Source organism: Apaloderma vittatum, unplaced genomic scaffold (genome assembly GCF_000703405.1).
Source record: "Apaloderma vittatum isolate BGI_N311 unplaced genomic scaffold, ASM70340v1 scaffold45015, whole genome shotgun sequence".
Lineage (NCBI taxonomy): Eukaryota > Metazoa > Chordata > Aves > Trogoniformes > Trogonidae > Apaloderma > Apaloderma vittatum.
Genome location: NW_009718471.1, coordinates 1,025 through 15,455, shown reverse-complemented (window position 1 = coordinate 15,455; position 14,431 = coordinate 1,025). Strand labels below are relative to the sequence as shown.

Below are 14,431 nucleotides of genomic sequence, written 5' to 3'. Positions count from 1 at the left end.
CTGAAAGCGATGCTGGGTGAGGTGTGCACAGAGGGATGCTGTGCGAGGTTTGCGCAGAGGCGTGTGCTTTCCTTAGAACGGTCCCTGCCCCTCCCACAGGCACACTGCAGCTTCTTATTTTTTTCTTTTCTGTGTGTGTGTGGGGGGGGCGGTGTGTGTGTGGAGGGCTGGTGGTCAGGGAGGGAAGAGAAAGTGGAGATTGTCCAAGAAGTATGAATCACCAATTCCTCCCTTCCGTGGACTAAGCACAGTACTTTCCTGGAAAGGAGGCAGCAGTTCCACTTGAGAGCTGGCATGGGACACAGTTCTCAGAACAGCTGTTAACTGCTGCAGGTACTACATGAGCTTGGCTTGCTGGGTCAGGGCTGCAATATGTCAGTGAGGACAGGGCAGCTGGTCCATCAGGGTCTGGCGACAAAGGACTTGCTGAGTTACAGCTTGCAGGGCAGTAGTACCAGCTTTTCTGCAACACTCCCCCCTGTCTGCACCCAGCTCTTCCCAGCTCATCCACTGCCAAGGAAAACTGCCACAGCAAGAAGGGTTAATTGAAAAGGTTTTGTACTTTAAGATGTTTTTGAATGGCTTTTATTTTTAGGCTTTATAAAAGATACAGAGTGAAAGCCTATTGTTCTTATGGTATGAGATCTTTACAAAGACATCAATATTTGCCATAATTAAAAATATCTTAACAAAAGACTTTGCTTAAAAACTTGGCAATTTAACAAGCACTCCTCCCTCCGTCATCTTTTATTTCCATCAGACCAAGGCCAGATTGTGATCCATGCACGCTGCAACATAAACAAGAGGTGGGTTATTTCTCCTCATGGTAGCCTTGATGCACAGTAGTGAGAAGCCTACACCCCCCAGGGTTAGCAGGTTGAAAAACTTCTTTAAGAAGATAGGAATCGCTACTGTCTCATTTTTTGTATGCTATTACTTTTTGGGGTGGGTGTGTGGAGAATAGCTTAATTTTTTTTTACTTAAGACAAATTATTTCCAAAAAAATTATTTTTTTAAAGTTATTAGAAACTGAACAATTAGAGCAGATTGTGCCAAAAGCAGCCCTTGGCAAGCAACCTTGCTGAAACAGGTTGTCACTGGCATTAAGCCTAAATCTACTCTTGGCTTGGATGCAGCTCCCTTCTAGAGACATGGTTTGGTGCAGAGGATAAAACAGAATCATGATTCTTCTCAGGAAGCTTTGCAAGTAAGAGAGGGAAACCTGGTCTGGCTGCCTAGGCAGGCAGAAGAGATGCTGCCAAGCAGCTCTGTCTCCCTGCTGCTATTTTTGAGGCGTTTTCTGTCTCCACAAGGAATGGTACCCCTTCTGGGGAAGTGAAACTGAAGTAGGGGGTTGGTTTGACCTTTACTGGACTGTCTGAACAGTGATACCATGAGAGAACTGAAAGAAGACTGCTGTAGTAAGTGTGTACTCAGTAACTAGGGCCTTGTCTGGGAAAGATTTTTAACCTTTCTGGTTAATAGTGACACAGAGAGTAACTGGCAGTTCAGGCTCCAGGTCTGAAATGCAGAAGTTCCACCCCCATCTCAAAGCATCCCTGATACTAGTGCTGAAGCCCAACTCAACCTAATCCTTCCTATGAAACCTTAAGGATTCAGTGGTTTGGGTTTTTTTTTCCAGATGAGTCAATGATGTAAAAATGAGGATATGAACCGCGTCCTTGGCTAGCTATGGCTGAAGCACGTACATCAGGGTACCAAAAGACAGTAGCTGATAGCTAGTGCCTTGGCTGCAGCAGTTAAGTGGTTTTAGAAAAACACAGACCAAAAAAACCACCCCAAAAAAAAACCCTGGCTGCTGTGGAAATTCTGCTCAGTTCTCTCACAGGCACTGAAAACTTACCTCATAGTCAATAGGGCTGAAACACCCAACACAGGAAGGTGGGTGAGCTGAGCAGACCTGTGTAACTAATCAACACTGTGCAAGTCAGCCTGGCTCACCTGGCCCATCAGCTCCTGCAGCGGTTTCAGCACTTGTGCTTGTTCTGGACCAGGCATGGCTAATGGGGCAGAACCTACTGTTGTGGTTTTACTGGCCGAACATGAAAGTCGGATTGAGTAAGTACAACAGCATCTTCAGGCTTTCGCTTCCTTGTGGAGGGTTTTAATTTTTTAATAGATTAAGCTGAAAATACTTGGCTATGTATTTTCCTTGGCTCTTTGCAAATTACGTGGCAAGTTACCTGTTCACTCCAGGAAAGAGAACGACGCACAGAGTGTTATTCTGCAGACTTCTGTAAAGCTTTTTGATATGGTGGTCTAACTTCTTCACCTTTTTCTTTAGCTCCTGCTCCTGCATAACAGAATACAAGCATTAAAGCCCCCAACTCATCTGCAGATCTGCAGCGATCACAGTTAGAAGTGTGTGTGGTGATACTGACCCCCAGGCTGTGGGGGGGATTGAACAGGTGAGGCCAGCAGTGGTTGTTACAGGTGGCATTTGGCACGGCAGTGGCTCAGCAGCTGGGAGAACCACGTGCCCTACTCCGATGGCACTGCAGCTTCCTCCCATGAAATGAGAGCTGTCACTAGAGCTGTTACTAGAGCTGTTCTTTCCTGTGCAGCTACACGAGTCACCTCTCCTCACTCTCATACCACTCACTACACCTGTAGGTCGCTCCGCCTGCTCTCAGGCAGTGGGCTTCGCCTCCTGGGTGGCATCACTCATTGTCCTGAACAGCTATCCTGCTTTTAAGGTCGAACACCACTTTCTCTTATATGATATTACCTCTCCAAAGTGGCTTGTGGGAGCTCATCCTTGGCAACCTCTCTGCTCCAGCACAGGGAGACCCTTCTGTTGATGCAGCTCTGCACCTGGGTCTGCTCAAAGTTACCACCTGGTCCCGAGGGCAGTAACCCCTCACTAACTGTAACAAACATCAGCGTAGCCTTCAACTCACCAAGTCAGACTGCTGCTCCGTTTTCTCATGCAAGATATTTCCTCCTTGCTTCCCGTTGCTGTGATTCATTTGCTGAATCCATCTCCAGAGGTGACCTGAAGCAAGAGCGTTTCTACTTCTTAGTTTGCTGCCCTTCATGGTCCATCCATTTATAACTCCAAGGGCATCCGCAGCACTCTCTGATTTCTGGAATTCTGAAACAAAGACAAGGAGAACAGGCTTTAGGTGTGAAGCTGGAGGGTGAGAAGACACTGAAATCACTGCAGCAAGCATGTCCTCATTTTGCTACAGGTAATGTCAGCCTACAGAAGTGACAGTTAACCACAACAGCACTCATGCAGTTTCTCTCCTCACCTTTTTAGAGGTGATTACTTGCCTGTGTGAAGCTGCAGTAGCCAGCCCTCACACTGAGGTACTAGAGCCAATGAATTATCTTGGAAGTTTTCTAAGGAAAGACTTAATAAAGTAAGGTGCTGTGTTTGTTTTTTTTTTAATTAAAGAAGGGTTGGGGTTTTTTTTATTTCTTTTAAATATTTAGCTGTAAACTGCTCCTCCAAACAATACATGTTTTCACTGGAGTGTTGTAGATACCATCACCTGGCGTGTACACAAACTTCAGTAGCTCTTGCTGTGTGTGCACAAAGTCCCAAGGGCTGCTGAATGTGCTTAGCTGAGGGAAATAAGCAGGCTGTATGTGAAGCTACTTACTGAGGAAACAGCAGTTCCTGTGCTTTCCATTCTGGAGATCTGTTGGCAGGAACAGTGTTTCCAGGTCTTTCAGCTGCCTGAATTCTTCTTCCAAGTCCATCTCGGTTAATGTCTTCTTTAGACCCGCCACGTAGATCACACCTTCGTTCTCTACATCTAGTTCTAGTTCCTTTATCAAAACCTCACAGTCCAGCGTTGCTGCAGTGACGGGTCTCTGGACCTTTTTTAGGGACACACGCAGCATGTCAGCCCAAGCAGCAATGTGTCCTGAGCTGCTGTTTTGAATTATTTTCTCTCATTGCCAAAAGCAGACAAAATATTTTCCCTCCTTTGAAAAAAATACGACTAGTGAAGGCTAACTTAATTAGTCATGATAAAGGAACACTATAAAATTAAGGCAGCCATGCTTCGTGTATGGCATTTTAACACCTGTTACTTGGCTCTTCCTTTTAAAGCTGCAGTAGGATGTCAGAATGCTTTTTAACTCTCTTCTGCTGATGGGCAGAAAGGAAAAAAAAGCAGCCTATAACCATTTCCTTTCAGCCAGTGCCCTTAAAATTGTCCAGGGACAGTGAGATGGCAACAGCAGAACCTGTGAGCATTTGCCCAGATGCTGTGCTGAGCAGCTGTTATGAGACAAATTGGGTGCTGTTCCTGTGCTCAGGATAATTCATGTTTTTTTCTATGTGTTGCTTACCTTAATGCAGGATCCTGCTATCTCAGCTCCATTTAGGCTCTCGACCGCGAGCTGGGCAGCTTCCAGCACTTCATATTGGATACAGACATAGGGCTTGGAACAGAACAAAGAGATACTTCAGGCTTATCAAGAAGATATATTAGTTCTCCCTTTTTAAAAGTCAGGTCTCCATCAAATGGTGTTTTCTTTTGAAAATTGAATATAGAAAAGTTTGGAGGTGATATATATAACATTCCATATACTGTAGCTGTTAAAAAAACCCCTTAAATTACCTCATCAATTAATAACCTCTTCTTCCCCCCCACCATTAAAGGCCTTAGCCTCTCTCAAGGGACAAACACAACCTCAGCTTCTCCAGTGCTCCAAGTCCTTTAGCTTGAAGAGCACAGTTAAGCTGTGTTTATTCTTGTTGTGAGGAGCTGGGTTTTGGATACCCTGAAGAGTTGCAGCTGATGACTAAACCAGCAGAGAAATAAAAAGCCAAACAAACCAGAAGGAACTGGTATTTCAGTGGTTCTAATCCATATCTGTCCAAGAGTTTAGATGGCCTTTCGTGCCTGTCAGCAAACTTCATGCTCCGAGTGCTCCTCACCTGGTACGTTTCAGTTACCACTGTAAGAGACTGGATTGGTCCACACCTCCCAAATTCTTTTTTCACAGACTTCAGGCAAAAGTTTTCTTCAAAAGGACCTGCATAAATTGTCAGCATGTCAGTCAGCTTGCTTCTCACCTGTAGGAACACAGATTAGAGAAGGAACTTCACAAAGCTAAGGAACTAACTACTTGGTGCCTCCAGACAAAGAATGTCTCTTTCAAAACTCAGCAGTGAAGACTATTCTCAAAAAAGCTAGTACCTTTTCACAAAGTCCAGCAAGACAGTGAGCTCCAATGTAGTCTGGACCCAAAGTGAACTGAATGATACTGAATGTGGACAGGGGAACGTCTTCTAACGCTCTATGAAGAACCTGGAGAGAGAGGTGTGTGCAAGGGTCAAGGAGGTACAAGGCAACTGTACTGCAAAGGACCAGACACAAAGCTACTGAATTTAATTACCAACTTTAATTTTCATTACTGTCCAAGGAAGCCCTCAGGCAGAAATTCTTCGTTAGTGAGTCACGCGAGGATGTGGAGGATCAAAGCTTATTTCCGAAATATTAAGACTGTTGCTAACAGTACTGTCAGTCAGCTTTTAAAAATAGGACTCATCTACCCGCCTCCAGAATAAGAACTTTGAACTACTTTGATGCTTGCTTAGACCAACCCACTCGAAGTCCACTCACCTGTTTGTTTGAGGCGCTCAGGTTACTCTGACACAGGCCAGAAGAGTCTAGTTCCTGCCTGCCCAGAAGGAGGGGCTTTAGGCCAGTCACCTGCAAGCAGTCTAAAAAACTAGCAGAGAGAAGCAAGCTGTGAATCACAGTACTCGCCAAGTGGTGAATTAAAATCTTTCAAGAAGTAGTTGTCAGAGAAAAATGATACAGCTCATTAAAGAAATCTGAAAGTATATTCTTGTCCTCAACATCAAAAGAAGCCTAGAAAATGCTTTGTGAAATTTAAGATGCAACTTCTGAAAGTGTTTTGGTGCTATGCTACAATTATTTGTGTCTCTCTGAAGATCCCGATGGCTTCTGCAAAACAATGCACCTCTTTGATTTTACTGAGGATTCAACTGAAGAAAAAAGAGAAGTATTTGAGAATCTTCTTACCATGGCCTGGATAAATGTGGAGGCTCACTCAACTTTTTCTGGGCCCTGCATCCTTGTGGCTTTAGCACGGCTTTGTTCTGCGAGACCTCAGCCAGTTTTTCAGTTGTCAAAAGCATCTCCAAGTTTAGTTCTGCTACCTTGGGGAAGGAAGATTAGTAGTTGGCGTTCATCTCAGCTAATTGTAGCTAACCAAAAGGCGTGCGCTTTCTCTGTGAGTCACCTAGGCACACTCCACAGGAGTGAAAAAACACACACATTAATTTCTCACCATATTATCTCCTGTTGTCATTTTCAAGCATGCAGCACTCACAGCATCAACCAGCAATCATCTCTAAAAAAGATCTCTCAGAACTCAGTGACACAGGCAAGAGACTCACAAAACCAGCTGAATCACTACCAAAACATACAAGGTCTCTTCACTTCTTCTATCTGGGAAAATGACAGGCATTCATGTAGGCTGGAAGTGTCTCAATCCTTCCTTAACCAATGCCCCTCTTCAAGATCAGCAGCAATGCTGATTCACGGCAGTGTTCAGTACTCAAGCACTGGCAATGCTCACGTTAGTAAGATACCTGGATATAAGCTGAAAGTAAAATGTTGTCAAAGGTGAGGCCTCTACCACAGCTCCATTTTCTCTTTTAAATCAGCAAGAGGATGGGCAGGAATGTGGGGTTTTTGTGGTGTTGGGCTTTTTTTACTTCATAAGTACAACAACTTTTACATTCTGCAATTAAGGACAGAAATCTTAATTAGATATAGCTACCTTTGCTGGTCCTTGCTCAATAAAGAACTGAGCCAATTCCAATGCAGCTCTAGCATCTTCTGCAGGATCATGCCCAAGCTTCTGCTCACACTGAATCTCCTTCCTAGGGCATCAAAATTAGGTGTACAGGCAGGTTATCTGGTTTTCCACACGGACCAACATCCTGTCTTTTCTAAACTGTGTCCTTCTCAGGCAAAATAGCTTTTCCCTCTCCAAAAAGGATTTCAGTTCTGTGCTGTGGCATTCTTGGGAAATAATCCCAAAAGTTACTGCAAAAAATGTTTTTGCAATGTTGAACAAAACACTGTACCAGGTCTGACAGAAGCACTGCTACTACTTGGTACTCTGATGCATGACTATTTTTAATTTTACTTCTTCCTTGAGCAATGACTCAACTCACAATTTGCACAGAGACAGGGAGGCAACTTCCAATTCAGTGAAGTCTGGTGCTCCAGAGTATTAATATTCACTATATGAACGGTGAGAACTGTATCACTAAGACATACTATCCAGTAGTAACTACTACAGTGAAGAATATGATTTAAGTCAGTAAATCATACTTGCATGCATTAGCTTTTCTTCCTTGCTCACTGCAACAGATCTCATTTGTGTGAGCCGCTGTCTCTTGCTCTACAACTCAATACACCGGTACATGAGAACAGGCAGGGTTGCTAGGCCCCAAATCTGGTTGGGTCACAGTGTCCCTGCTTGCTCAAAGACAAGCCAATTTATTATGCCACCTGATGTTTCAAGCAGAGATTAATTTTTCTTTACTGTGTCTATTTGCACAATGAAAAAAATACTAATTCTGGTGCTACTGGTGGAAGAACAAGACTCGATAACCCACCATGATGTTTCCCATAACAATACATAACAACATAACAATACATCTTACCCTAAAACAGCTTTGGCTAGGAATTTTAGCTTAAATCTTCGACCTTCATTTCTGGCAAAAAGCAATGAAGTATCAATAACGCTGGGGTGGATCATCTGGAGGAGAGAAATTGTCAGCTTAATTAAAGAACAGCAGTCACAGAATTGGGCAGTAACTTCACTGTTATCTGTGCCTCTACCTTTTCATTTCAGTTCCCAGTTTCTCACTGATAGACGCTCCACAACAAGAGAGCAGACAGGAATAATGAAAAAAAGAGCCCAACTCTCCTTTTTAACACTCTACTGGGAAGATCTAAATTGGGTTAGAAAGATTAATTATAATTCAAGCATTTTAGGTTGGTTAAATTCAACACAGGAAGGACTTCAGTTCTTCCTGTGACAGAGCTACCAGAAGCATCTGGCTGAAGCAGAGACATAAAGTTTCTGTGGCAACCAGAGCTGCATCTGGACAGACTCACCCCTTTCTTTTGGGTTCTGAACGGACTCTCACAAGTTTTATAGATCTAAGAGAGTCTTTCTTTTTTAAACCCTTAAAGATGCAAGGCTATCAATGATATAAAGCAATTAACAAGTGTTCACTACTAAAAAGAGGAATTGTTCAGAGTTTTCAGGTTTGAAATGAGTACCACAGGGTTGGGGAAAAAAACGCTCCTCAAAGTATACTCACTTCCAAAGCCTGAAGATCGGCATTTAGAGAATGACCCACCAATACTGCATCATGGGGAAGCATCTTTTTTAATCTAGTTTGGATGTCCGACAGTCGTGTTTTCACTGGAAGAAGCATTTTCTTTGTGATTCCTGAGAATCTTCAGAACAAAAGTTGGATGAGGTAAAAGCAATACATTAGCAACAGCATCTGCTAGAGAGTATTACAAGCAGGTCACATAAAACGTGAACTTTGTGTAACTAATAGACAGAATGTTATTTACTGTTTTCTGTTCCATCATACGAGGAGGACATACTGCACATATGTTAAACTGCTACGAGTGCTGCCGTATCTGCGTCAAATGTTTTTTAAGTATAACTTGACAGATGCAGTTCTTAGCATCAGATAGCACAGGTAAGGGAGCACTGACTGGCACATCACCTCCTGGATAAAGCTGTGCAAAGTTTTGGAGAAGACAAGGCCTGAGTTTTCCCTGCTTTTGTTACAATGCTGAGCCCAGCCCTCATCAGCTGCTTTATTCATTTTTGACATAAGCAAACTTAGCTATGGAGCAGAGGTATGCAGACTGCAATTTGTACTCCTACCCCCTATTTTATAGCCAGCACTGAAGAGTAACTTGCAGTGTGTCATTAATCTGTAGCAGAGCTTTTCCTACAACACTGCAGAATGGTAACACTGCCTAGCCATGTGGGCACTATGTAGCAGAGAGCATATACAGCATGAGCTGTATTATTAACACTGAGGAAAACGCAGCAGACATCTGCGAAAACCAAAGCCTTCTGAAAGGTCCTGTGTAACAGGTTTCATTTGAAAGGGTTGCAGCTCATGAAGAGATAAAAAAACTTATGTGCAAGTCACCTGGTGCGGTAGTTCACTACTGTGCTTTCGGGTTTGACTAGTTCATTCAAGAGGCATTGACCCTGAGCATCCACCAAAGAGACACGAGTGACTTCATTCCCTTTCGCTGTCAGGCACTGTCAGGAAGAAGCAGAGGCAGTTGTTGAACCAGCACGATGTTGCCACTCAAAAACCTTAGCTGAGATCTGCTTTGGCTGCAGCCAGCAGCACTACTGAGGAGCTGCTCAAGAGATTTACCAAGCACAGCTAGTCGTTTTATCCTGTAGCATGCTTCATTTTAAATGTTAACTGCCCACTGTAGGCACAGGCAAACACAACGCGAAGAAAACTATTATGAAGAAGTGCTGATGGCACAGAATCAGTCTGTGCTCCGCACTGCAGAGCTGTCACTGAGAACATCTTCACCAGAGAAGACGTAAAATTGAAAAGCAGTGCCCAGGTTGCACTACTACTTACTCAGTGCTGATGCCAAAGAGGCATCTCTGCAAGGTCAAAACTGCACTAAAGGTGGAATCTTCATCCCAGAACGCTGCCAGAACTGTGATGGCTAAGGGAAAGATGTGTGATAGGGAAGCATCCTTCCCTTCCCAAACCTTGGGGAGGGTTGGGAGGGGGAATCCCACAGCAGTCTCAGGGGGTCCTGCAGCATTGCTGATGGGCCTGACAGATCCAGCTGCTGCTCCGAGAGCCAACATAGAATCGAGCTCTCTGCTGCGCCACTCTAGATAATATTTCTTTCATGTCACTAGAACTACTTCTGAGTTCTCCCCACAGCTGCATTAGCACTGGTACTATCAATGAAGGGACTGGCAGCACATACTAGTACATCAGAAGTGGTTTAGCAAATACACAGGGTGCTTGGCTCACTTTGGAATAGTTGGTAGCAGTTGACTGCTTGACTGTATTCTGTCAGGCCACATGCATTCATTTTTACCATTTCACAATCCAGACCGAAGAGGGGGCTGCTGTCCGTCCTCTGCTGATCACACTCCGTATCTATATAGCCCTTACATCCAGGGGAGCCTAGAATGAAGACACCCAAGAAACAATTATAAGACCTCTCTTCTAAAACTCGTCATATATCTTGTATGACGAAACATATCGCTGTCAGCATTTTTAAAAAGCCACAACAAACAACCAAAAAAAACCCCCTCAACACCTGACCTTTTATGGGATAGTAGTTTTTTTTCTGCTCTTCTAAAGTCAAAGTATAGCTAGTAAGGCCACCTTTTTTTTCTCCGTATTTCCGAATGATGGGATCACATTGCAAGTCTGAGCTTTTAGGAACACATTCACTGCTAGTGGAAGTCAAACCTGTAAAATACAGAAGCATCTGTCAATCTCAGACAAGACTCCCTACTTGCAGTCAGTTTTCCGCATTAGTTTGCACGGCAAGAGGCTACAAAGGAAAACACTACCTGGAAAAATAAAGTGGAGATAGAGAGATAGATAGACAGACAGACAGATATGTAGTCTATCTATCTGTCTCTCTCTCTCTGTCTGTCTATCTCTCTATCTATCTCTAGTTTATCTCTCTCTATTTTTTATACACATCTCTTGAGCTTATATATAATTTCTTGTGTGTACATATACATATAGTGTGTACACTATATACATACATAACTATATATACACAACACTATATATAATGTTCTAAATAACTGAATCTTTTTCCAGTTCAGTTACTGACACTGCTGGCTGATTCAGAAGCAAGTCACATCACAAGTCTCTGTCTCATTCCTTTCAGAAACAGTGGGAACAAAGGTGCCTCAGAAGCATGACGACATAATCATCTGTTACTTCATGCAAGCTGTAAAAGAAGTTATCTTTTTTTTTTTATTATTGCCTTCTCTGTGAAGATCTTTGCTGTAAGAATTATCATGAGAAAATGTGCTCTAAGTGTGGCTCACAAAGAAGCAAGCACTGAACTGACACCACAATCCACAGCTGTGTAAAGTCAAATTATCCTGTAGGTGATTCTCTGCAGATTGGACTTAAAAGAAAAAGATACCTGACATCTCAGATCTGCAACTGTGCAGTAGGTTACAGTCAGGATGCCAGAGGAATTTGCCAATAAATTGAAAGTAACAGCTGTTCATTCTCCCATTTAGGACTCAAATTCAAGATTCTTTGTTACACTTCTAACAAATTCAGTGAAGTTCGCATTGTAGTCAGTTGCAGGTTTTGTACAAGCCTGTTGGGTTACAATCACCTCTATAAAGAGTGTAAAAATAGGAAATCAGACGTCAACACACCCATCCTTCGCCCTGTTTTGCTGCTCAGTATAACAAAGAAAACTAAGAGGAAATGAGTAACTACTTAGTTTGAATCTAATTTATATCTCTGTATCTTTTATTAGATACATCTTAGAATAAAATAATCACAAAATGGGTAACTGAGTGTCAGAATTCTGGATTAAACACATTAAAAACTTTCTCTTTGCTTTTTGCATTTACCTGTGACAACAAGCCCAACAGAAAGTTACTGAACTAGTCGGTGTAACTAGTTGCATGTTTCAAGACTTTGTATGTGTTCCTGTGTAAAAAAGTTTACCACAGCAGCACGCTGGGACTGCGCAGGATGCAAAGTCACGTTGAAAATGAATCACTGTGGTTGAAAGAGATGATGTAAAACGAGATACCTTGTGCAGTGGTTTGAGATTTCCGGTTTGCCCCGTCTCCGTACAGGCTGTCTGGGAAGGTAGCGGACGGTGTTAATGTGAACCTCTGAAAAAAGAGATGTGTTAGAGACTCCGAAACACAAGCAGAAATACCAAGCAAGTGAGGTGTTTCTTGATCCCCCAAACAGCCAAATTTAAAGGAGGATGGATGAAGTAAGGGAAGTATGTATGGTGTTTTCCCAAGAAGAAAAGCAAACCCAACACGAACCAAACCCGTTTTAATGACAGATGATATAGGATTCTTTGTACTAAGGGGCAGATTTGCCTTGCCTGATACGATCAAGAAGGCAAATCTCGACTTTCTTTGGTAGAAACTAAAGCAAGTTCTAGACTTTCCTGTTGTGATTTGCATTTGCTGCAGTTCAGGGAGAATTCTCTAGAAGTCTGAATCAAAGTGCCTCTCTCTTTTGTCCTTCAAAACTGTTGCTTGTAACTCATAAAATTAAAATTATTTTTTCAATAATCTTTTGGGGAAATGGGAGAAACTTGACGTGAAATGCAAAGAGTATAAGTAAGTTTTTTCAGCCAGTGGGAATAATGTAACTCTGTTGAGAATCTCTTCACTCAGAATAAATTCTAAATTAACTGAGATATTTTTAATCTCATTGGTATCCTGAAAAACACGGGAATCCTCAGAGGACTGAAACATCAATGCATGTTTCACCTGGTAAGGCTTCAAAGACAGAAGTCTTGAAAACCTGTTTCTAATATCAAAGCCTTGGCCTTTGTTCTGAACTGACAAAGGCTACAAATAGATCCTCTCATTATCTTGCTTTGAGAATCAAAGATGGCCATTGCCTATCGGAAAAGGCAGGAATTTCACGGTGGTGATTAATCCTCAGGACGTGGTTTCAGGACTGGAAGAAGTTTAGAAGACAGCAATACGTTTTGGGAACTTACATGCCGGAACACTTTTCTGAGGTGTTTGAACTGCAAATAGAATTTGTAGAAATGGAGTTGGCTCATTTCATGCAGAACAATAACCACAACCCCAGCCAGCTGGCTTTGGTGATAAATGCGGCACCAGCTGCAATTAAAAAATAATAATTAAAGAGAAAAAAAATCAAAGCAAAACAATTATTAAGCACTCTTAAAAACAAACTTGGAATCAGCCCAGCTTTTAAGTCAGTAAATGGCAAAATGCCAAATTGACTTCAATGAGGAGAGGCTTTATAGCTTATCTCAAACAGGCACATAATCCTGGAAGCAACATGATAGAGGAGACAGAGAAAGAATGAGTTACAGCAAAATTCTGCTGCAGTACCCTTTCAAGACCTTTATACCTCATTTATATGCATCGGGATGTGAATACATGTAATTACTGCTGTAGTGATGCAGTCTAGTGAATTAATGCATCAAAAAGTTTCACAAAATCATTTTTATTTGCTTCTAAAAATTTAAAGTGGGATCATTTTTGCCTCAAGTTTCACTTCAGTATTTATTTCACCGTATTGTTGCCATCCAAGGCTATACACCCTCCTCAGCTTTCCCCTTCCATTGCTGAGAAGCCGACCTGAAGAAGGGCAAAATATTTAAATGTTCTTCCCAAAGCACTCCAGAACACTGTGTCAATTATATGTGTCATGAAACGTGTTAACAGTGTTGTGTTAACATTTTTAACATGGTGTTTTGTTTCTCAGTGTGTGAAGCTTCTTCGGTTCCACAAAATAGTTTAGGTTTGATAACCGCGTGGAACAAAGCTAAGAAATGGCAGAATCTGTCAGAAGAGGAATTCTGGTCGCTGGTCACATCTAACAACACGTGCATCTACACAACACAGGCTGCCGCTGTGGTAACTGCATTGTAAGGATTCCAAAACCAGCAGAGCCAACATGCCTTAGGTGTGTTTTCACAACACTGAAGAACACAAAACAAGGCTGATTCCTGAATCCGAACGTGTCATACCTGGGTTGTGTTGCATTGTGGCATTTTCCCAGAGCTGCATACTTCAGCAGTTCATACAGCTGGTCATGGCTGATTTCACAGTCCTCACCAAATAAAGCTGCCGACAAGCGAGATGACTTCTCCTGTAAAAGGGGAAATGCTAGTAAGGAAATGTCCTACCTAATTGCTAAGCTCATGGAAAATGAATAAATTATATGGTAAAAGGAAACTATTTACTATTTGGATACTATCAGCTACATCTAAAATAACTCTTTCACTCATTATGGGCAAAACTTTCCTTTCAGATCGCACTTTAATACCGAATTTACTACCAATATTTCAATAATCCAGATACTCTAACTTAAAATATTTACTTAATAAAGATTAATGTAAGTAGACATATGTAGCAAGGAGACTTGAAGTTATTTGATTTGCAAACACAATGTTCTACTCTCTCAAACCCATTCACCCACTTGCTGCTGTGGACCTCTGGGCATTTATGCAAGTGTTACATGTAGTCACTTCATGTAAGGTTTTGCTGAAACTCATTTACTTCACTTATATTACGTGATCTGCTGTAGCAGATGGCTTTGCTGACCCCTGCAGGAAAACAATATGTTTCAGTAACATCCACGGTAACTTCATGAAGAAAG

The 14,431-nt window shown here is 42.2% G+C and overlaps 1 protein-coding gene across 1 annotated transcript; it reads right to left on the bottom strand.

Annotated features, from left to right (window-relative positions):
* Positions 1-562: 562 nt before the first annotated feature.
* Positions 563-13,915, bottom strand: LOC104267776 (putative RNA exonuclease NEF-sp). The gene is made up of 18 exons (XM_009870247.1): positions 13,800-13,915; positions 12,795-12,921; positions 11,856-11,940; positions 10,379-10,528; positions 10,149-10,237; positions 9,215-9,330; positions 8,357-8,495; positions 7,691-7,785; positions 6,796-6,898; positions 6,033-6,169; positions 5,607-5,715; positions 5,181-5,291; positions 4,919-5,056; positions 4,327-4,419; positions 3,630-3,849; positions 2,922-3,115; positions 2,205-2,314; positions 563-788 (listed from the first exon to the last, which is right to left on the bottom strand). The coding sequence occupies exons 2-18, from the start codon at positions 12,858-12,860 to the stop codon at positions 719-721; spliced, it is 2,025 nt and encodes a 674-aa protein (XP_009868549.1). The 5' UTR covers positions 12,861-12,921; positions 13,800-13,915; the 3' UTR covers positions 563-718.
* Between the last annotated feature and the right edge of the window lie 516 nt (positions 13,916-14,431).

Coding starts and splice junctions, on each gene's coding strand:
- LOC104267776 (XM_009870247.1), bottom strand. CDS start 12,860: ATGAGCCAACTCCATTTCTACAAATTCTATTTGCAGTTCAAACACCTC. Junction 9,331..10,148: donor TCGGTCTGGATTGTGAAATG/GTAAAAATGAAT, acceptor TCTTCCTGACAG/TGCCTGACAGCGAAAGGGAA. Junction 3,850..4,326: donor TAGCAGGATCCTGCATTAAG/GTAAGCAACACA, acceptor TCCCTAAAAAAG/GTCCAGAGACCCGTCACTGC.